This window comes from Neofelis nebulosa, chromosome 8 (genome assembly GCF_028018385.1).
Source record: "Neofelis nebulosa isolate mNeoNeb1 chromosome 8, mNeoNeb1.pri, whole genome shotgun sequence".
In the NCBI taxonomy this organism is placed as follows: Eukaryota; Metazoa; Chordata; class Mammalia; order Carnivora; family Felidae; genus Neofelis; species Neofelis nebulosa.
In genome coordinates this window covers 132,917,668-132,942,509 of record NC_080789.1, presented here as the reverse complement: position 1 = coordinate 132,942,509, position 24,842 = coordinate 132,917,668, and the positions used below count along the sequence as shown (strand labels likewise).

General features: G+C 41.7%; 1 protein-coding gene across 3 annotated transcripts in view; it reads left to right on the top strand.

The window, feature by feature from the left end:
• Nucleotides 1-24,842, top strand: part of CELF2 (CUGBP Elav-like family member 2) — an 835,088-nt gene that overhangs the window by 428,866 nt on the left and 381,380 nt on the right. For all 3 annotated transcript variants that reach the window (XM_058682201.1, XM_058682202.1, XM_058682193.1), the window contains one exon: nucleotides 2,715-2,750. Coding sequence is in view for 1 of the 3 variants with exons in the window: in XM_058682193.1 (XP_058538176.1) it covers nucleotides 2,715-2,750 (36 nt within the window). In the remaining 2 variants the exon portion in view is untranslated. The remainder of the gene's footprint in view (nucleotides 1-2,714; nucleotides 2,751-24,842) is intronic.

The window sequence follows — 24,842 nt, the reverse complement described above, 5'->3', positions numbered from 1 at the left end:
CTGCATTGTCTTTCATGCGTATGTCACACACATAGAATTCACCCCCTATTTCTAGTTTACTTTTTAAGAGGAACGAGAACTGAAAGTCACCTGTGAAAATCATGTCTTTCTTCCCCCAAGCCCCTAGATCTAATTCAAGATCAGCTTTTCTTAAGCTACTTGTCATTTTATTCCTTCCAAAGAATACAACTTATTTTTCAAAAAAAAGAACTTCTCCACAGTCATTCCTCATTGGGTTTATATCTTGTTTAATTAAATTTGAAAATAAGAATGAGTATCGCCAACATAAATTGGTTGGGGAACAAACACAACGTACTCTCAGTAAGCACACACATGTAGGTGGCAGGAGCCAGAGCGAGATGGGCATTTTTGACAGGGTTGAGTCACCATGTTTTTCCCTAGGAGTGGAGAATGTTGCTCAATCCACTAAGGTTTGGACACAGAAGTCAATTATGGGTGCTTCCATTCTATTTTTCTATTGCACAGGTTCTCCACCGAGGGAAGTTTTGCCCCAGGGGACGTTTTGCAATGTTTAGAGACATTTGAATTGTCACAAAGTGGGGGGAGTGCATACTACTGGCATCCAGTGGGTAGAGGCCAAGCCTGCTGCTAAATATCTTACAATGTACAATACACCAAACAGCCTTCATGACAAAGGAAGATCTGGCCCCAAATGTCATTATAGTATGAAGCTGAGAAATGCTACTCTACTGCAAGTTCAGGGGATTTATTATAACGTATGTTCAACATTGTTTTAAATTTTTTCAGCATTCATTCATTTTTGAGAGACAGAGAGAGACAGAGCATGAGTGGGTGAGGGGCAGAGAGAGTTAGAGAGAGAGATACACACAGAATCCGAAGCAGGCTCCAGGCTCCGAGCTGTCAGCACAGAGCCCGACAAGAGGCTCAAACTCACGGACTGCGAGATCATGACCTGAGCTGAAGTCAGGCATTTAACCAACTGAGCCACCCAGGCGCCCCCTGTTGTACGTTGTTTTGAAAGATACCAGGGGGACTCATAATATTAAAATACATATAATTTGGAAAGTAAATATAAAGAGTTAAAAGATTAGAAAGAAGGGAAGGTAACGTACCTTTACCTTGGGATGCTGCTATTATTATGATCAAGCTCTAAACATAGATCTAATCCTGCGGGGCAACAAGAAGATCAGAAAAGTTCATTAATTCCTTCCTTGAAAATTTAACAAATACTTATTGAGTAATCATATATGTTGGCCTCAAGTTACAAAATAATAAATACTAAAATAGAATGTAAAAGATATTTCTGTTGTGATCATTGTTATAAAGGAAAACTAAAGGGAGGGGTGCTTCTTGGCTGGGGTACCCACAGCTCTGATTCTATCTGGGAAGAAAAATTTCTTATGCAGGCATGGAATTCTTGGAAGAGACAAGTTCATGTAAAACATTCGATGGTGTCGAGGACCAAGCTTTCAACTGTGGTTTTTGCTGAGGGGATGAAAGCTTTCTCTCAAAAACTAGTTTCTGAAGCAGTAAGAGCTGGAGATTTAATATTATCTAGTTATTTAGGAAAGAATATTCCTATGGGAGCTCAACTTATATCACTCATTTATAAATCATTGATTAATTTAAGGTGGTATGGTTCTAAGGGAATCAGCGAGTCCCTATGGTGCCCGGGTATTGTCGCAGACAGTAGGTAGGAAAGAGTTCTAGAGGCTGGGAGGGCCAGAGAAGATTCCTGGAGGAAGAAGTCCTGAGATTCCTAACTCAGAGTTGATGTATTAGTTGTAGGAGGTCCACGAACCATCTATAATTGTGCTCCGTATTTCACATACATATGTATGGGTGTATTGTTATTTTACCCTATATAAGGTGTTTGTATCTTTGATGAGATTCTTAAAGGAAATATATGACCTGAAGAAGATTATGTACCACTCTTCCTAAGAATCACACCTTTAATCCCCCAACACAAAGTTGAACCTGCCTTCACTTTTAAAATATCTCAGCATTAAGCCTCCATTTCTACCTCTTACTCCTTGCCCCCCATAATTTCCAAGAACACATCTCAGATTGAAAGATAGGGTATTGCGATTTGGAAAAAGTTAGTTGTGAAATTTGTGTCTCATTGGTCTTATTAATATACTATAAAGCCTTCAATTAGTGACTCGTCTTTTGTGCCCCTTGAATTATCATAGCATGTGCCTTCAAAAATCCCACCTGGTAGGACAGTATAATGAAGAAATAAGAAACGGCAATTTGCTACTAAAAGAATTGGATTTTGTGCTGTACAGGTTCTTTCATAAACCTCAGGTGACAGAGATCATCAACACAAAGACACATTCTCAGAGGAATTTGTTCCTAAATGATTCTTGGAAAAAGAATGCAAGTGCTTTATTTAGCTGGAAAATATCTAAAAGGTGGTTTGGGATTTTTTTTTCCTTCCCATTTTCTTTCTGTATGTTGTATATTTTCAAATTGTAATGTTTTCAACAGAAAGTAGCGGTATATTTTTGCATGTGTGTAAAAATCACTTTGAAAGTAACCATTGAAATGTTTATGGGAATTAATCAGAAATGTCATTAGTCAGTGCTTCTACTGTATACTGCATATACTGTGTCTTCTTCACATGTATGATCTTATAATGCCTTGGTGCATTATGTTGTGGTTTTATTAAACAAATTTTTTATGATTTACCAAAAGAAGCTAATTATGTGTATCTTCTTTTTCTCCTCCAGAGAGACAACCACAGAGTTAGCGGGAAATCTACCAAGGTGAGCAGGCTGGCTTTGCTTATTCTGTGCATGATTTCTGATGCCCCTCACAAGAAGAGCTGGATCTTCTTGGAGAGGCCTTTGTAATTTTCTCTTCCTTGCAGCAGATTTTAAGACCTCATATTTCACGATGTAAATGCCAGAAATTGTGTGTGAGTCACATAGAAGAGGTGTAACCAAGAAGTAATGAGAGAAATGTCCATATATGACTTAGAGAAGTCATTCTCATTGTTTTAAAGTTACATCATGCATTTGGAGATGTATTTATGAGATATATTCTCTGCAGAAATCATAAACATGTTGTTTCTTTTATTATATTTGTGGGCATTAGTGCAATGAGTCGTGGTTTTCTCCACTATACCTCCTATCATCCTTACATTCAAGGATTTATAGATTTATGAAAGAATTCTGAGCCTCCATTCAAGAACTTACATCATAGTTTTGACGATTATATAAATACTTTTATATTTCTTATTGTCATTGAAATAAGTACTTAGTAATATTATCTCACTAAGAAAAGAAATCGGTAAGTTGATCGATGTGTATTATATATTTTTTTATATCTTATGTTACTATACGAAATAAGATATGATTAACAGGATGTATATTATAGACAACTAGCTATCAAAAATGATTAACCCTATTTATTAGCAGAACAAAACAGGAGTGACAGTATTTTAAGGGATCTTTTACTCGGTATTATATGCAGCACTTAGCATCTTGCCTTAGTCTTTGAAGGTGCTCAAAAACCACGTGTGAATGAGTGAATGGGGCATAGGGTATTGCTTGGGAACTATTGGAAATGCAAACATGAGAATCTCAAGAACAAGGAAGAGAAGAGCCAGCAGAATGTGATAATGAACAGCACCAGGGAATAGGGAAAAAGTACATATCGTCACCATCTGTCACAGGAGATAAGCACATTTGGTTGCTTTTTTTATGTAAAGTAAATCTTTGCTTATGGGATCATGATTAATATTGCCAAAAAAAAAAAAACTGTTTACTGTGATCCAAATATTTAAATTACTATATGTCTTAATTCTTTGGATATCGTCCCAAAGAAACTTTTCAACTCCGTGCCGGTTGACCGGGTTAAATGCGGACGTGTGTGCTGGTGTGTGTATCCCCACTGAGTTTGTCTGTCATTGTGCTTTCGCTCTGGGGAAAGTCTGCTATGAAGACCTAAGCATTCGTCATTTTCAGAGAGCGAGGGAGAGAGTTGTGTATCTGCCCATGTTTGTGGTGAGGAAGTTAATCCCAAAATAATGGAATGCAGAATGACTTCCAAACTTTTCTAGAACGGCTAAGGAGCAGACCACCCTCGTATTGTCAGACGAAACCCACATGGAGCTATAATCACGCAGATAAAAATTACTCCGATGTCTGAGAGATGTGGTGCGCACCTTGAATTCTATTCAGTAGCGTTATGTTGTGAGTACTAAGAGGCAATGCCCATGTTCCCTGCAAATGATCTTCTCTTGTTCTGTTGTAGCTGGTTTATTACTCGAGGGAGAATCTGGTCTTTTCTGGAGTTTGGTAGGAGTATTTTGGTAATGAGCCTACTTATTTTTTTTTTTTCATGAATGTTTGCTATCCTAATGACGCATCCTGTTGAAAATAAACATGACAACAATCTCATCCTGACTGCAATTTACAGCCACTGTAATGCACGACAATTAGGGCGTGAGAAATAATACGTCAGTCCTTTCTCAATTATGCTTCTTCTAATGTAGTCTCAGGTATTTTTTTTACTTTCTCCGGGGCGGTTTGGGACATATCCACTGACAATTATCTCTCTTCCTCACATTACTATGAAATAATGCTGATAATGTTGGTGACGAATCCTTCTCTTGGTGGCAGACCCTTTCTTTTGCTAGCATTTGTTTGTTTGTACAGTCTCGTAGAATTCCACCAGTTGAACAGCGTTCAGCCCTTTTACGGATTTCTTCAGCCCGTCACCAGCAAAGTGCAAATGAGCCCCGGAAAACCTTGGTGCTATTTAGAACAAGGCACCTGTAGTTATTTTGTTTGTTTGTCGGCTAATGATTAGTGGAACATGACACTTTGTGGGGTTTTTTTTAAGCCAGTTAGTCATAAAAATATGCTTATGCTGTGACATCAAGGAAAAATGGAAAATTCGGGCAACTGCTAACTAGTGATATGTGGCTGGGAAGGAAGACAGTGGCATTTGAAAGCAGTTTTATGGTTTGGTTTTCACTGGCTTTTGACGGTCTTGAAATTTTCTGAAAGGCCATTTACAAATATTACACAGGGGTGGAGTATTTCAACTTTAATTGCCTTACATCGCATTAATTTAAAGTGGCTATGGGGCGCCTGGGTGGCTCAGTCGGTGAAGCGTCCGACTTCAGCTGAGGTCACGATCTCGCGGTCCGCCAGTTCGAGCCCCGCGTTGGGCTCTGTGCTGACGGCTCAGAGCCTGGAGCCTGCTTCCGATTCTGTGTTTCCCTCTCTCTCTGCCCCTCCCCCGTTCGTGCTGTGTCTCTCTCTGTTTCAAAAATAAATAAACGTTAAAAAAAAATTAAAAAAAAATAATAAAGTGGCTAGCCACTGGGTGATAATAATTCTGTGAAAACGTGCAACTCATGTAGCAGTGGTCCGTGTCTTGGTAGTTAAAAATGCTTTGAAGTTGAAATAAGATACGTGCACAAGGCCATTGAGCAGACACCAGGTTTGTTTTTCGTTACTAATGATAACCTAAATGTGTTTTTGAATTCTTGCCATTGCTGAAATTAAAGCCTGGTAATAATCTGTCACAAGAAAAAATTAGATTATATGAGCAACATGCACGAAGCATTGTAATTATATTGTAAATATTAAAACCAATGATCTTGTTGGGATTAAAACAAATATTTAAACTGGCTACACGTACTACTTATGTTGCCCTCTTTGTCTTGAAGTGTCCTGGAAATGGAATGTATGGTTCTATCTCTTGAACTGTGAAAATGATCATTTTCAATATCACAGGTGACTCCCTGCTTGTATTTTGCAGTAGCAAAGGACGACGTAGCAATCTGCATGATTGGTGTTCTTTTTTTTCCGTTACAAGCCCGTCTTTCAAGATATTTTTTTAATGGCGAAGGGTGTTTAGTTTAGGTAGATGTGTTTTAATTAAATTGTGGTAAAACCACAACTACTCAGATGGAAAGGAGGCACTCAATTAGTTACGGTAAGCTGGGGTTTTAATCTAAATGATGCTTATACAGAGATAGCACTTTATTTTGTATAGCGGAGTAAAGGTATAAACAAGGTTTATGTTAACAGAGGTTTCAGCATAATCATGTACTATTAGTGGCTATTTTTGAATAAGTGAGAGCATTTTCATTCTTTGCTAACAGAGTTCACTTTCCTAATGTAAACTAAATAGTATGGAAAATAAAGGGATTTAATAGACCTTAGAGGAAGTAGCGGAAGTGCCACAGTAGAGATTCACGAGCTGGTTCTTATGGCACAGCACCCAGAGGTCAGGATGCTCTTTGAGGAACATGAAGTATGGGTAAATGAAGCTTAAGATAATTAAGCATAGAGCTCGGATGCCATGTTTTACAAGATTTTAGCCATTGGAGACAGGGGCCAAAGGTTCATGTAATGAAAGAAAAACTTGGACTTTTTTCTTGTCTTTTAATCCAACAACTTGCTCTTTTTTCTATGCCTTCTTTGAAGGGATTAGGGAACGTAAGTATTAAATATATTGTAACAGAGCCCCTGATTCCTAGAACACCAGCATACCCTGAAGGATTATTATTTGAGATCCTGTACCAGGAAGATAGAACTGCTTGTTTATGTGACTATCAGAGATAAAAGTCATCATACTGCAGTTTCACATATGGAATTTTGGTCTTCAGTTATTGATGTTTGTTATTTGGAATTTGAACTGAACGGATTCCATGTGGTGGAAGAGCAAGACTAAACTTTCTGATTGGCCATATTTCTCAGTCATGGGCATTGGGTTTTAAATGAGATAGATGTCTGGTGCATTGTGGAGGGCTTTGGTACATAAAAGAATCTCATATTCATTGTTGTCTTCATTATGAAATGCTATCTCCTTTAGAAATTAGGAAGTAAAAATGTTGGTGACATCAAAAGCAAAGGCAACAAAAGCAAAATTAGCAAGTGGGATCATATATCAAATGCAGAAGCTTCTGCACAGCAAAGGGAACTATCAACAAAATGAAAAGGCAGCCTTTTTCATGGAACAGAGCAAATATTTGCAAGTCATATATCTAATAAGGGCTTAATATCTAACATATATAAAGAACTCACAAAAACCAATAGCAAAAACACAAACAATCCAATTAAAATATGGACGGAGGACCCGAATAGGCACTTTTCCAAAGTAGACATACAGATGGCCAACATGTACATGAAAAGGTGCTCGACATCACTAATCATCAGAGAGATGCAAATCAAAACCACAGTGAGGGGCATCTGGGTGGCTCAGTCAGTTAAGCGTCTGACTCTTGATCTTGGCTCAGGTCATGATCTCACAGTTTGTGAGATCAAGCCTCACGTCGGGCTCTGCACTGACAGCATGGAGCCTGCTTGGGATGCGCTCTCTCTCTCTCTCTCTCTCTCTCTCTCTCTCTCTCTCTGTCTCTCTCTCTCTGTCTCCCCTTCCCCCACTCATGCATGCTTTCTCTCTGTCACCCTCTCTCAAAATAAATAAATAAACATTAAAAAAACCCCACAGTGAGCTATCATCTCACACCTGTTTGAATGGCTATCATCATAAAGACCAGGAATAACAAATGTTGGTAAGCATGTGGAGAAAAGAGAGCCCTACTGCTGGTAGGGATGTAAATTGACGTAGCCATTATGGAGAATGGTATGGAGTTTCCCCTGAAAATTAAAAATAGAACTACCATGTGATTCAGAAATCTTATTTCTGGTTATATATCTAAAGGAAATGAAGAAAGGATCTCAAAGAGATATCTGCACCCCTATGTTCAGTGTGGCTTTATTCAAAATAGGCAAGATATGGAAACAACCTAAATGTCAATAGATGAATGGATAAAGAATATGTGTATGTACACACACACACACACACACACACACACGAATATTATTCAGTCATGAGAAAGAAGCAGTTTGCCATCTACAACATGAATGGATATGGAGGGCATCAGGTTAAATGAAATAGGCCAGACAGAAAAAGACAAATAAGCCAGACAGAAAAAGAGTCCCTGATACGTGGACTCTAAAAAAAAAAAGTCAAATTCATAGAAACAGAGAGTGGAAAATTATTTTCCAGGGGCTAGGTAGTAAGGGAAATAGGAAAAAAAAATGTTGGTATTTTCAGGCCAAACTCTTACTAAGTAGTCTAGAACGGTGAACATTTCCTGCCTCCCAACTTTCCTGGGACCCAAGTCTTGTGCAGTTCAATATTTACATAAAGCTATCATCTGTTTATGAATTCAACAAAGACACACCAAGTACTATATACCGAGGAAAGTTGTAGGCTCTGTGATGGAAAACAGGCAGAACATTTTCTCTTTCCCTGAGTAGCTTAGTCTGGTTTAGCAGGCACAGATCATCACAGTACTGGGTGGAAAGTGTTTAATGCCATAAGCCAGAAAGACATCTAAACAAACGAAAGGCATTGAGGGATTTCAGCAACAAGATGGGCCGCTGCTGATTAGAGGAAGCAAGGACAGCATCATGAATCAACGTCTGAGCATGACTTGAGAAGATGGTTCGGGATGGAGTATGTGTCAGTGGAGAGGGCTGTGCACCCCACACAGAGGAAAAGTCATCACAGAGGCCCAGGGATGGTATGCAGGGAACAGGAAGTGGTGCCATCTTGTCAGATATTGCACAGAGGTAGGAAAGGGAGTTCTGGGGATGACTGGTTGATGTGGAGGGTTTAGAAACCAGTCTGAGGAGCTGTTATTCTCTTTGATACTGTTCATCCAGAGAATGTTCTATTCTGTTTTTAGGGCAATCTTGGGGGCGCCTGGCTGGCTCAGTCAGTTGAGTGTCCGACTTTGGATCAAGTTATGATCTCACTGTTCATGGGTTCAAGCTCTGCGTCAGGCTTTGTGCTGACAGCCCAGAGCCTGGAGCCGGCTTCGGATTCTGAATCTCCCTCTCCCTCTGCCCCTCCCCTGCTCACACTCTGTCTCTCTCTCAGAACATTAATTTTTTTTTTAAAAGAGCATCTGGGCAAATTAATAGAATGGATTTGGGGAAAGAAAAGGAGTTAAAGTTCTCTACATAGAACTCCATTATACCCTTAGACCTTACAATCCCCAGAACCCTCCCTTTCAGATTCACTACCTAGCTAGCAATAAAAAACAAGCCACACATCTTTGGGACACCTGGGTGGCTCAGTTGGTTGGGTGTCCAACTTTGGCTCAAGTCATGATCTCACAGTTCGTGAATTCAAGCCCTGCATCAGGCTCTGTGCTGACAGCTGAGAGCCTGGAGCCTGCTTTGGGTTCTGTGTCTCCCTCTCTCTCTCTGTCCCTCCCCTGCTGTGCTCTCTCTCTCTCACAAAAATAAATAAATAAACAGTAAAAAAAATTTTTTTTTAAATAACAAGCCACACATCTTAGATGCCGTTTCTTCTATGAAAGCTTCTTTGCCCTGAAAGGTTTTATGCTCCTTCTGTTAATTCCCAACGCCCTGGGTGCTAAGTCTTATCCTAGCATTTGTGTTACCTGATACTGCAGTTTAATGGAGGACTTCTACACCTTCTCACCAAGTAGAAAACACACTGAGATCCCATTATTATTCATCATTTATCTTCAATGCCTAACAGTGCCTGCAACTTGGTAGGCCCAGAATAAATGTTTACATCACTCTTTGACCATCTGAGTGAATAGATGTTTGAATGAATGCATAAAACTTTGAATTGGAAAGTGTTTTAGTCAGCTCTGGCTGCTATAGCAGAACTCCATACCATGGCTCGAACAACATTTATTTTTCAAAGCTCTGGCAGCTGGGAGGTCCAAGATCAAGGTGCTGGCCGATCCAGTACTTAGTGCCTGGGTGAGGACCTGATTCCTTGTAGGCAGACCCCTGCCTTTTTGCCATATCCTCTTATGGCTGGGAGTTGGGGGAGGTAGAAAGCTCTCTGGTGTCTCTTCTAAGGGCTATAATCCCATCACGCAGACCCCACCCTCATGATCTCATCTAAATGTAATTACCTCCCAAAGGCCTCACCTCCTAATTCCATCACATTAGGGGTTAGGGCTTCAGTATATGGATTTGGGGATGTGGGGGCACAAATTTTCAGTCCATAGGAAAGGAGGGAGGAAGCACTGCTGAAGCCTACTCCCAGAGAACTAGCGGTAGACCAGATGTTATGATTTCTGCCTCCTCTCACTTCCCACACTGCTCACTGTTTTGTACACTTGGCACCGAGAACCATTCATCTTAATGGCTGGCGAGTTATTAACCTAAATTTGACTGTTTCTAGGCTGTCTGGAGTCATTGCTGTTGAGTATGTGTTAGCATAGAGGTTAGGAGATTGGGCTTTGGGCTCAGACATGCTTGAATCTTGTATCTGCTGTTTCTTAATTGTGTGACCATGAGCAAGTCAGTTAATATCTGTCTCAGGTTTTCATTTGTCATTTTGGGGAAATTACGATACCTGTTGCAAATTGCTGGTGGGAGAAGATAAACCATATAACGTGTTTGGCTCAGTTTCTGGCACACAGTGAATAATCAATTCACGGTAGCTCTTATAGCAGTCCATTCAAAGATGGATTTATGCTAATTATTTTTTACCAACACTTGGACACTGTCCGTCTGTGAGACAAGGCACCTTTAGTTTTGTTAAGAAGCAGCCTAGTGAAATGGTTCGGCACATATACTCCAGCATATGTTCAAATCCCAGTTCAGCCACTTACTAGTTCTGTGACCTTAGATAAATGTCTTCACCTCTGTGTGCCTCATGTTTTCTATCTGTAAAATAGGGGTACTAATAGGAGCAATTGTTCTGAGAATAAAATGAAGTGAGTGATATGTGTAAAGTGCTCAACACAGCATTTATTATTTTATTGTAGAGAAATTCGAGTTACATGCTAGTTGAAATTTGAGGTAGGGAATGAAGGAGTAGCAAGCCAGAGGCCATACAGACCTCTAATTCAAACATTAATTATTCAGTGGCAAGATTTTTTTACCTGGTGATGAATGATTATTGATTTACAGCAAAATACCCCAAACAGTAAATAAAAAATTCTCTTAACCTTGCTAGCATGCACGAAAATAGTGATTACCCAAAGTAAGCCAGTATGCAGATACTGACCATCTAACATGGGCAACTCACTCAGAAACATGATTTTCATTAATTCTCTAAATTACTTAAATCAAAACATTTCATTCTTTATAGATGTATATAAGGGTCTGTGGTGACTGAATTAAATTACACTTGTTTTATAATATAGTGTTCTGATATGTAACAGACTATCAAAGGAACGATCTTTACAAGGAAAACTTTAGAATATTGTTAAGTTACTCACTGCATGACCTATTTAAACAGCTCAGATTCTTCTTGTTGTAGACTGCGTAATTAAATTTTAAATGGAACATGATAAAGAAATTATACTGGTGATCTCCAGAGATTTTGATACCCTATTTGGCTCTTTATAAGAGTATAGCAGAGGCATACTTTAAAATTTAATAAAGGCCTGCCCTAATTTTTTTCCTTTTAGATTTTCCTTATCTGCTCTATAATTCAAAGCTATGTGATATTATCCATGTGTTCCCTGAAATAAATGATCAAAATGAAAATTCTTTAAAGCGCATTTATCCCAATTTGAGAATTCCATTATTTGCGCATGAGAGCTTTTGAGTAGTGGTTGAACTCTTTTAAGATACAACCTGCCATTTCCTGAATTTGTCACCATAGAGAATTGGGGCTTCATTCATTCTGTTTGTGGAAGCATTCATACCTTCAGAGCTTCTAGAGCAAAAGGGTAGGAAAATGGTTTCCATTGAAGGTATAATTTTGCAATTAGAATTCCTTATTTGCTATGTCAGAGTTGCTCTTCTTGGGAAGATTGAAGGGAACATGCACACCCTCACGCACACACACACGCACACACACACATACAGGCACATACACACAGGCGCGTGCACACATAGGCACAGCCTGCAGGAAGCAAACCTCGTGCTCCAGCATCCAAAGGGCCATTGTGGCCTCTTGGGTAAATAGTTTTGTTTCATAATCTTCCACTGTTCGTTTTCTTTTGTATTCAGAGGGAAGCTGACAAGATAAAATTATGTGTTAAATACAATTTTTCTCATATTTACTTAAAACCACTTTGTTGTAGAAAGCATACACATTGGGAGAAAAAACTGCTCTCACTTCCCTGAAGGGTTTCAGATTTTGCTGTCCACTGAGCTTTGACAAAATACCAGGTGGGAGAATTTCTATCCCTGTTCAGGGATGGTTTGGTTTTTATACCTTCTCAAACATTTACCTCCACTGATGTTTGGAATTTTCAAGCTACCGATATTCTATAAATCAATAAAATTCATTTTTATTCATACGCATAGTTTTAAACCTCATAAACCTTTCTTTTCAGATTCGGTTTGTGAATGTTTCTGTTATGTATTTCCCTTTTTCCTTCTTTCTGGCAAAAATACAGATTTCCTTTTGGGCCCAAACCACTCAAGCATCCTATGTTGTTTTCATTTTTCAAATAAGCAATATTAAACTCACATAACACTATATAAAACCAAACTGAGGCAGTGACACAAGCCAACAGAGAAAATAAATTCACCCTTTAGCCTGACTATTCATCCTTAAACCTCTGCTTGTCATGCTTTTCTGGGGGGAGAGAGGATGTAACTTTAGGGAGTCGTGCTGAGCTACATAAAAGAGTCTAAAGAGAAATCTATATTGGGACCATGAGTATCCAGTGAATAAGTGGAAACTACCATTATAATATGATATTTGAGACCCTTCTTCATCCAGATTCAGACCAATGGAACTGGTATTTACAAGAGTGATGTCCGGTGGTTCACAATTCGTTATAGTCACTGAGTTCCCCTTCTAAAGTAACATCATTCCCAAATGAAGCTTTCAGAGAAACAGGTTTCTGTGGTTAGTTCACAGTTAAAAAAATATGTGATGAGTAAGGAAGACGATTATTGACATAACAAATAGTGTAATTTTTAAATGACTCCATTGGTATTAACAATATCATTATGACTAGCTGTGTCATTGACTACCCATATGAGCGAGTAAATATATAAAGCTCTACAGAGGTTACAAGGTACCATGATCCCTGCCTTTGAGAACCAAAAGACTGTAAAGGTGAAAACAAGAATTATCATAGGAGAAAGCATGCTCTTCCTTAGTTCCCACCGCCTCGCACAGAGTCTATCACATGAGAAGTTGGGAATATGTTTATGGAATGCATTGAGTATTATGTAAATTGACCAAATATATATGTTCAGAAGAGAGAAAGAACATATTTTATATGACAATTAGAAAAGCATCACGATGGAGGATGTGGATCTTTTGGGAAAAGCAACAGCAGTCACAAAGCAAAGAGCAAGAAATAGGGAATGTTCTGAAATGGAGATTCAGCCAGCTGGTTTCAACCAGATGGTTTGTCGAGAAAATAGTAAAATAGGGGATTAGAAAAGTAGGTAGAAGCTAGCCTGCAAGCTTTAAAATGGTAGAAAGAGTTTTCCTTTGGTTTGCTTTGCTTTTAGTAAGCTGTTGGAGGCATTTGAGCAGGATGAATGTATGATTCAGAGAGTGTGTTAGGAAGGTAACCTGAATGTGTCCTGCAAAATGAACCCCAATGGGAAGAGCTCCACCAGCCCACAAACTACCTGAGCACTAGCTTGCTCCCCTTTTTATCCTCCAGCACCTAGCACAGTGCCTACAGCACATAGTAGGTGCTGAAATATGCACCAAAGGAATTAATGAGTAAATGGAAGATGAACTTCCTAAATAGCTCACATGAGGATAATAAATGCATGAACTAGACTGGGCTCTGTAGGAAGAAAAAAGCAGTGGTTGATTGCAGAAAATACTGGGAAGAACAAGTGAATAGTATTTTCTTAGACCTGAGCGACAAAGGAGAGAGAGCAAATGACTGTCAAGTTTCCAGTTTGGGAATGTCATGTCCCACAATGTTTTTGTCCCACAAAAACCAGGGAGGTCTGGAGGAAGAGTTTGCTGGAGATTGTGGTGCTACAAGGAGGGTTGTTTGATACTGAGTTTGGGATCAAGCCAGATATCTAGATGAACGTTCCCTGTGGTCTTGAGAGTTCTTTGCACAGAAGTCTTGTAGTCATTTCGAACATGCACACGGATTCTGTGGCTGCATAGTAGCATCCTTTGCCAAGTTAGTGAGATGCAAGTTTGATAGGAAGTCCTCGAGGACAAACAATGGTGAAGCAGAGATAAGTGTAATACATAACTGGTTTCTAATTCATTCTGGCAATTTCTCAGGGGAATAAAGTGAAGAATTCTCTGGGGTGACTTACACATTTGACTGTGCTTTCCTTTTAAACACCCACCTCAATTGCCATCTTGTTCTTAACATTCACTATGAAACTTTGGTGCTTAACGCTGTTCAGAGGGTTCTGTTGGCCACAGAGTCATGTATGCAGCCTGCTCTCATTTGGCCTTGGCCTGGTGCTGCTTGGCTAATTCCATCATGACTGGAGTTTTATCTTTTCTGGGTTCTTGCCTGAAGCTCTGGCAGCTGACAGCGTTCAGTTGAGAAAGTTCGATCCAAGTTCAACTTTCACGATGCAAGAGTTTCTCTCCTTAATATCACGGTGAATTGAAACCCAAAAGGAGTGCAACATTTTAGCTGTTTCTTTTGTAACCTAACTATAGTATTGCCTAAATATTATAAATTAAGCTTTCCTATAGAAGAGCAGAGATTAGTTTGGGAATGCTTTGGGAGAACTTTAGGTATACAGTTAAGGGAAATCGATCACAAAAGAGGCTACCCGGTAGCTTACAGCCCAGTGGTTGTTGAACCTTGTAGATTCAATGCGTGTCCATTCAGACATTGTACAACGATGCTTGTGCAGGTGAAAACACTGTGCTCCTGTTGTAGCTAGGAAGTGGTCCCCCCTTATCTGTGGTTTCACTTTCCATGGTTCCAGGTACTCACAGCCAGTCACATCCAGAAGCAGATGATCTTCCTTTTGACATATGGTCAGAAGGTCACTAGTAGCCCCATGCTGTCACAATGCCTACATCATTCGCGTCACCTCATCTCATCATATAGGTATTTTATCATCTCGCATCATCACAAACAAGTAAGGGTGAGTACAGCGCAGAAGTCATTCATTTACCTTTCATTATGGCATCTTGTTATAATTGTTCTATTTTATTGTTAGCTATTGTTGTTCATCTCTGATGCCTGATTTATGAATTAAACTTTATCGTAGGAAGAAACGCAGCATATGTAGGTTTCAGTACTGTTCAAGGTTCAAGGCTTCAGGCAACCACTGAGGGCCTTGTAATGTGTCTCCTATGGGTAAGGGGAGACAGCTGCATTATGTTAGAATCGGGAAGTGAAGCCGCACCAAAGAACCATGGTCTGCAGCACAAGAAGTCAGAGAGTCTCAGCCCAGTGACTACAAAGGGCCCTTACATATTTCTCTGTTCTCTCTTCCTCTCTGCCTCTGGCTGGCTTCTGTCCCTTCTCTGATATACATGTGTAGTGTAGTTGACTTTCAGAAAGTAAAAGGAAGCAAAAAGACCTTTAGAAGGACCAAGGATAAGGAAATGGTTACTCTCACTCAATACAAAAATTCTCCAAAAATAAATGTTTTCCCTTAAAAAGTTACTCTCTGTGAAACAGTAGTCCTATTCTAATACAAAAATCGCCCGAAATCGCAAAGTAATCTGTACAAGAATTGTGAAAATATCCTTGTGTTATGTGAATGTTCTGCCCCCACTATACACCCCAGCCTGTTACTTTTTGGTATGTTGAATGATAGAACTTTAGAACTAAATGGAGCTTATTTTGTGTCATCTCCTTGTTTTACAAGTGACCAGACTGAGTGTCAGAGAGTCAAAAGGACGTCCTCATGACAACACAATTTGGGCTCACCGGACAAGCCAGTACTTGCTTGCTATGGATCAGCAATCATTTCAAGCTTGTTTGGGGGGCCACAGACCTAGAAACCCCTTTAACTACTTTCTGGCTGTCTGTACCTCACCCCACCCCCCAACACTTCTCTGGTAACTTCCAGATCCCTGGCCCTGGGGACAAAAGCTTTATTTTCACTATCTGTTTATACCATGTTATATCATGTTGTACAACAGTGCCTCTCCAATTGTCCCGTGCCTGTAAATCACCAGAGGGTTTTGCTTAAATGCATATTCTGATGCAGTTGGTCCATAGTGAGACGTGACCTTCTGCATTTCCAAAGCTCTAAGGATTCCGGTCCTTGGACCACTTGGTGAGTGGTCACTTACCAACTTCTGATCCATGCCTTCGGGACTTGATGCTCTTATTCATATTATTCTACCCTATTTGTGGTTGGCTTGTCACTATTTACTTTTTAAGAAGCAAACAGTACAACAGTACTACAAGTACCATATCATGGTAAATAGTACAAAGCACTTTGGAAACTAGGACTGCAGGAGGAATTTCTTTCCAGACTCCGAGTAACTATAAAACCACTGTAGAAGCCTGTGGATTGAAAAGAACTAAATAAAGGCAGTGTTCTGTTATCAAGCCTGTATGAGTTTAAGATAAAATATCAATCAGTTCTGAGTTTATGACAAGTAGCTATCATTGCAGGAGAGACCAGAAGTTTGGCCATGAGAAAGTTTTTATTTTGCAAATATGAAGTCTTATTTATGTCAAGTAATTGAGTTCCCAAGATATTATTCTCATTCTGTACAGTGACTGTAGACCATATAAGTCTAGGTAGTATGACAGTGTGAATAGATATATTCATATTCACATTCAGGAATCAGCTTCAACACCGTCGTCAATTCACGGGCTGTGGAGCTGATTTCTGGAAACTGACATTTATTGACTGTGCAGATGTTAAAATCGTCTTTGTTTTATTTATTCCATATGAAGCTGCAAAGTATTATAGGAGCAGTATTGCTTCTCTCTTTCTACCTCTATTCCTATTCATCCTGTCCCTGTTACTGAAGTAAACTGAGGTGTCTCAGATAGCAATCTCATTTGGAATGACTCAAGAGGGATAGAGAGGGAGACAGGTAACACTGAATATTCAGAATTCAATAATGGAAAATAATCATGTTAGTGGAAAGCCAGCTGTTTTTCATTTTCTAATAGGCATGTGATGTTGATGAAAAACAGCATTCGAGTAAAGTTTACCAAGAAGAATCGGTTTGATTCAGGGTCTTATACTATTGTGCAGAATAGGAAATGTTATTTAGCTTTAACAAAAAGCTGAGCAGTACAGCCAGTCCAAAGACCCAAATGCCAAAGGATCATCTTTAAATTTGAAGAATGGAAAATGCAAGTGTCTTCTATTTAAGGCACCGCATGATAATTCTTTCAGAGAATATGCCTGTGTTTTCTATGTCCTTCAAATTTCATTTGAATGAATACTTTATGGGTTTGCCTGACACTTCGGGATATGTTAAAAATACCATCGCAAACATACCAGGCAGCTTAGGTTTAGAAGATTCTCAATTTGAAATTTTTTTTTTTAGCATTCTGCTGTTTTCCTACTCGGAAAAAAAAAATGGAGTTTTGCAACAATTCAGTTACTTTTCTGTGTCTCCCCAGTAAGTTTGTAAGTTCAGTGGGTTTCCCCCAAAGCTAATCCTGAGTCAAAGACTAGAGTCAAAGGACGTGAGGGAGTGCAGAAGTGATGGAGGAAGAGAGGACAGCCCATGAACAGATGCTCATGAGGGTTACTTCTTGGACCACAGGGCCCCAAGCACAGGGGACACCTGTGGGACACTGTCCCACTGAGGGGTAAGCCAGATCGGGTATTTTCCACAATGGCTTGTCCGTCAGTGGTTGATGGCACCCTGGGAGCATTCATTCTTGGGCACTTCACCTTCCCCAGGCTCAGGCCAAGCACTCCAAAGTCCAGAAAAAAGGCTCTTTCACTCCCTCAAAGACCAAAAGAGGCAGGAATTCACAGGCTTCTAGGGAAGGATCTGCAGGACACCCTCAGGGCAAACGAGGAGCATTAAAGCAGGTTTGGACAGTACCTGTCTCATCAGCGTGTCACCATTCCGTTCCCAGCACTCGTCCTAGTGCCTGGAACCTGGCAGGTCCTTAGTAAATATTTATTCAGTGAGTGAAGGAAATAAGGAAGGGGAGGAGGAGAGGGGAAAAAAATGCATGACAGGTAGAATTGGAAAAACTGGCATTGACCACACGTTAGCCAACAATATGGATACATGGAAGACTAGAGAGCGCTTTTTTTTATTTATTAATATGAAATTTATTGTCAAATTGGTTTCCATACAACACCCAGTGCTCATCCTAACAGGTGCCCTCCTCAATGCCCATCACCCACTTTCCCCTCCTTCCCACCCCCATCAACCCTCAGTTTAGCACTTTTTTAAATGGTACTTTACTTCTGACTTGGGTCCCCAAGCTAATATCTAAATTTTATCCCTGTCAGATTTATTATGCATGTGGAAACAGGCAAAGGAAAGATAGGGTAAGCACGAGAGCAGAGAGCTCTGGGTATCAACCACCTCAACTCTAAGGGACCCGCACTAGGGGACTTACACTTTGGACATCCACAGTTACCCTGTATCCACTTAATTTTTAAAGAGATGGTCACCTCGGATTATTTAGTATATATGAATTTCCAACATTCCACTCAGTTTCTAGTTATTAGCGAATCTTCAAAGAGCTAGCTGTGTGGATTATCCGTGCTAAGTCCCAGATCAGAAAACAGGGAAAAGACTAGCTTCTTGGTTGTAGGGAGAATGAAAAAAATCACTTTGGTTACTAGGAAGTTTGCAGAGAGCAAGTTCAGTACAACACAAGTGGGTTTCTTTACATTCTACTGACATTTTTGGATGAAGAGTCCAACACTCAGTAAATCACACAGATGTTTCAAATACATGGCACCAAGCATAGGAATATCTAGAAACAGCGTGTAATGCTTGCATTTCTTATTCTCAGAGCTCTCATTATGTGAGTAGGTAATTACACCGGAGAGCGTTTCTCTTTAACCAGACATGAATATGAGTGTGTTTATATGTGTGTGTGGTGTGCAGATACGTTGGGAGGAAGATTTGAGGGAGGGGTTCCTTCCAAAAATAAGTGTGTTGGTTTTTTTCAATGTTTATTAATTTTTGAGACACACACACACACACACACACACACAGCTGTCAGGGAGGGGCAGAGGGAGAGGGAGACACAGAATCCAAAGTAGGCTCCAGGCTCTGAGCTGTCAGCACAGAGCCTGACCTGGGGCTTGAACCCACAAACTGTGAGATCATGACCTAAGCCGAAGTCGGATGCTCAACCGACTGAGCCACCCCGGCGCCCCATCATGTGTAGCTTTTGAAGCCCTCATGATTGTACCTTGATTCAGTGAATGTGTGAAAACATTCAAAGGGCCATTTCTCTAGCATACAACCTTCTCTCACTATGACAGCTGAATTAACTTCATAACTTATAGTCCACCTGTGCTCTTTTGTCCCTTTTTCTGGGGCGGTGAGTGATGTTGTTGCAGACAAATCACAGCAGAGGAAAAAGGCACACGTTGAGAAAGCAACATCAAACATGCAGACTTTGACAGTACTAGCAAAGGGTTAATAAGTTAGAAATCTGTAGTCCTTGCCAGAAACAGAAACACAAGCAAAAAGAGTTGGGCAATGATTGCTTCTTTTTTTTTTTTTCCTGAGTAGTGGAGAAATGTGCCACGGAGACACTGGGGCCCACATGGACCCAGAGTACTGAAGTGCTTTCATGCCCCCAGGCCTGCTGCACTCTCTCTCTCTCTCTGGGCCTCCCAAGGCCCTGGAATTGGGTGGCAAGCCAGTTACAGAGTGCTGTGGGAATTCAGCCCATAAACACTTGCTTTCTTCCCCAGGACTCCTAGCTCCTGACGATTTCCTTACACTGATTTATTGATTTAATTTTTGGTTGGCAATGGTGGTAGTTGTAAAGTAAATTTACCCCAGGAAAAAAAAAAGAATATTTTGGGAATTCATTAATGCTAACGCTGAACGTGGATGCTAGACTCACTTTCCATCCGCCCAAACAGCTACATAAAACAAGCAAGTGACACCAAGCAAGTGACAACTAATTATCTCCTCCATTTATTCTGTTGGGATGATGGGAATTCAATGTTATACTCTTCTTAATAGTTAACCTTGGAAATCAAAAGTCAAATGACCTTCACTAGCACCGCATTTGTCACCCTGTTTGAATTTCAGCAAATGTATTTCTCTATCTTCCTTTTGACTTAGGGTTCAGAAAAAAAAAAAAACCTTGGATGTATTTCTTCCCTACTCTGAATCCTGTTTATGTGTAACAAATTACCCACAAAGCTTAGCAGCTTTAAGCAACAGACATGTGTATCTCAGTTTCTGTGGGTCAGGAATCTGGGCATGGCTTACCTGAGGGCTTGTGTTTCAAGATCTCTCACAGAGCTGCAAGTGAGAGTTTTTTTGGCAGGGGTATGATCTCATAGGAAAACTCAGCTGGGGAAAAACCCACTTTTAAGCTCATTTACATGGTTGTTGGAAGGATCCAGTTCCTTGTAGGCTATTAGAATGAGGCTCCACTTCCTGGTTTTCTGTTGACTGGAACCTCCCCCACTTTCCTGCTATGTGGGCCTCTCCATAGGTAACGTGGCTTCCAAGGTAGTGAGATATGAGGTATGGCCAATGAGATGGAAGTCACAGTCTTTTTTATAACCTAACCTCATCAGAGACATCCTATCACTGTTACTGTGTTCCCTTCATTATTAAAAGAGTCACAAGATCCAACCCATACTCAAAAGAGGGATTATCCAAGGGCACAAATACCAGATGGTGAGGATCACTGGGGGCCATTGTAGAGGTTGCTTACACAAATATGATTCCAAATCGCAATCTGATGGAGAGTTATTTTTTGCTGGAGTTGAAATGTTGTGTTCTAAGACCAACTCAATTGTTTGTGGTGATGTGGATTAATACCTTGATGGTGAAGAAGAAAGAAATCATAGGGCCAAGAAAAACGTGATCATTATTTCTTTGGTAATTGAAAACCATCTCACCATGGCTAAGAAGGAACCAGAGTTGAAGCTGAGAGTAGACTCAGAGTGAGACTCTATGTCTGCTCTAGGGTTTGATGAGACAGGTATCCCTGTCAAAGGATCCCCTGTGAGGGGCAGAACCCCCACCTGGCACTGAAGAAAGAGTTGGTTGCGCCCTGAAAGGAGCAGGATCTAGGATCAGGGATCTAGATAGATGGCAGGAGCACAAACTTAACTTTGTACCACTTACTAGAATGAACAGATTCTGATAGGGAAAAACAGGGTATCTGCTATAAGACTGGATTTGGAAAGATCAGGATGCTTGGCTAGAGCCCTAGGCAAAACACTGTTCTCAAAAATCTAGTTCTGTGACTTACCCCAGATGACTCCTGAACCGGTTGACTCTGTAACTTGACCAGCTAGTGGCGGGCTAGCCATGGCCCAAAAGGGAGTGCTCTGTGTACACAAGAGTGAGAAAGTCCAGACTGTACTCATTATGAAAGGATGGAGTCAGTATGTCTTGGGCACATATTACCCTGGAATCCTGTTCGAGTACTGGATCTGCCTAGGTGTGTGACCTTGAGCCTCTTTAGGCACTTAGCCTTATTGGGTTTAGGTAGTTGATCTGCAAAATGAGCACTTTGTCCCTACTGTCACCAACAGAACCTTACAGAGTTTGCCAGTGTCTCAGGTGCAGCTAAATCCAATCCCATGTATAGACACTTCAGTGTACATGTTGTTTAGCTTCTTGGAAGTATTTGCTACCATTGGCCATTTCCTTCTTCTTGAAACACTTCTTCCCTCAGTGTGGGTGTATATATAATTTCAGGTGTCATTAGCAAATAGATGACCTTTGAATCTCGGGAGCGTATTTGGCCGGGGGAAGGTATCTTGCGTGTGAAGGGCAGAGAGCATAGACTAGCACCTCAGTAATTACATGTACTAAGGAACAAGGGGATAGGGGTATCTAGCACAGGTATTGACTTAAGAGGTAAGAAGGCAGCCATATTGGAGTGGATTTAGAAGGGAGTTGGAAATGAGCAAGTCTGGAAAATTCATTTAAGAAGCTCAGCATCATCAAGGGGGACAAGCGGGACGCAGTGGTCGCTGGTGGGAAATGATGGACTTTGAGGTAGGATGTCTCTCAAAGACAGGAGAGATGTGCACATGTCTAAATGCATGGAAGGAAATGGAGAGGATGGGGAGAAGGGGTTGCAGTCCTTGAGAAGACTGTATGGCAAGAGGGTATGGCAAGGATCAGCCAAAGAGAAGAGAGCCAACCCTTCCATTTAAACAGGATGGGGGCACCTGGATGGCCCAGTTGGTTGAGCGTCCAACTTTGGCCTAGGTCATGATCTCATGGTTCATGAGTTCAAGCCCCACATGGGCTCCCTGCTGTCAGCGGAGCCCACTTCAGATCCTCTGTCCCCCTCTCTCTCTCCCCCTCCCCGGATCGCATTCTCTCCCTCCCTCTCAAAAAAAAAATAAAAAAAATCTAAACAGGATGGAAGAAAGAAAAGGTACTTGTGGCTTCAGATCAATCTGTGGGACTAGTGGCATCAGTGGGTCCCCCAGACATTCCATCCAAGAGTAGACTGGAACAGTACTAAGCCAGTGGCCCAGGAGCAGGGGATGCTGTTGATGAGCATGACACAGGGACGCAGGGCAGGAAGGACAAGGTTAGAGGTAGTGGGTGGAGACAACTCACTCCATTTCCCCTCCTTCCTGCCTTGGCCACCTGCACTTGGGCAGCGGGACGAGGAGGTGTGTGCAGCAGTACAGATAAGAGGACGGAGAAGAGTTTCCAACGTGGCCAGGAAGGGAGCAGTGCAAGCTGAGGGGCTGGGAGGGCTCCGTGGAGGAGGTGAGATGCAGCCCGGGCCTGGGAGGATGGTCAAGACTTAGGTACTCAGGGGAGGGAGGAAAGCGGGTCACAGACGCTCAGAACATGCTCCCTGCCAGACCCTGGCACGTGTTCCCCAGTCTTACCTCGGCCTCTTGCCACGCGGGCTCGCAGTAGCTGGGCCCGCCAGGACGGTTCTGACGTTGGCAGTCTCTGCGCCAGCTGCCGAAACGGGGTCGGGGAGCCCGGGAACGGCGTTCGGGTTCATGGGAGGTGCTGAGAGGGGGGGGGGGGGCCCGTGGGGATGAGTGACAAGTGGGGAGCATGGCAGCCCCTGGCACTGAACCCTCCGGGGCTATTTCTGCCCCTGACGTCCAGGAAGATGTGGCACAAGGGCCCGCGGCCGGTATCGGCAGCTGTTCTCGGACGGGAGCCCGGGAAGGTGGCCCTTAACAATGTTGACAAATTTCTGCCGGGGCCGTTTCAGCATGTTAATGTGCTTGCTCAAACAATACGTCTCCATCTTGCGCTCTTTCCCCCTGCTGGTGCGATGGAGAAAACCATAGCGACCGAAAGTGCAGGATTTATACAAATGGCGTGGCGGGGGGTGGGGGTAGGAGCAGGGGGCCCCCTCTGGGAGGAATTTACCTTTTAGAACGAGAGGGGGAACAGGTGCTCTGGAAATGGCTTATAACTGCATGAGGGCGGGGGTGGCGTCCCTGAAGGGAAAGGTTACTTAGATTAACAACACTCCGCTGCAAGTGTTGACATCCTGGCTCAGTCACTAAAACAGGTGGCTGTCGTTATGGCCGCTCGCTCATGATGGGAAGATAATACCGGCTGCGAGAGATTTATGTAGACCCCAGAAAGATGAAATTGCACATCAAGGAGGAAACAAGGCATAAAGAGGGCCAACTGGGGGATCTTCTCTCCCCACAGGACCGCACGCGGTGCTCGGGAATGCTGTGGCATGTGTCCCCTATGAGAGGGTTATGTTACCTACCCCACTTTCATCTTTCATTCGGGTTGATTCAGGTATCATTTGGGGAAAATTTTTTCCTCTTTGGGTGTTTTTCTTCTGTTTAAGAGAGTATTAAGCACAAAAATGAACTGTGCATGGCAGAACTTACTCCTCTCCTTTTCTTACAAATAACGTTGGCTGCCCCGTAGACCATCGGGAACGGAGAGTTGTCTACAAATAATGATGAGGTCATGAAGACATTCCCATGCCGTGTGGGGTGACTGATGGGCACAGGCGCCCTATGCTTCTTTTCTTAAAAAGATTAAGTCTTAGGGGCACCTGGGTGGCTCAGTCGGGTAAGCATCCAACTCTTGATTTCGGCTCAGGTCACGATCTCACAGTTCATGAGTTCGAGCCCCACATCGGGCTCTGTGCTGACAGTGCGGAGCCTGCTTGGGATTCTGTCCCTCCCTCTCTCTCTGCCCCTCCGCCGCTTGCTCTCTATCTCTCTCCCCACCAAAAAACATAAAAGATGAAGTTGAAAAAAAAGACAAAGTCTAAAAAACATTGTCTGTATTTAGTAAACACTGACATGGTGCTAATGATTGCCAGGCGCCGTTCGAAGCATCTTATACATATTAATTCATTAATACTCATAACAACACTTCTGAGGATTGTTATATTATCTCCATTTAGAGATGAAGCATATAGAGGTTAAGTGACTCATGTAAGGTCACACAACTTGTAAGCTGTGGAGTTAGCGTTCCAGCCCAAGCAGACTAGCTCCGAAAGCTCCTAACCACTATGATATACTGACTACACTTCACACACTGTTCTTATTTTCACTTTTAGGGGGCATTTAAACTACTTGTTTGCCCCATCTTAGGCGTCTCCTGTATGATGAGAACACATTTCTTTTTTTTTTTTGTTTTATATTTATTATTTTTGAGAGAGAGAGAGAGAGAGAGAGAGAGAGGGAGAGGAAGGGGCAGAGAGAGAGGGAGACACAGAATCTGAAGCAGGCTCCAGGCTCTGAGCTGTCAGCACAGAGCCTGATGAGGGCCTTGAACTCACAAACCATGAGATCATGACCTGAGCCGAATTCTGACGCTCAACTGCCTGGACCACCCAG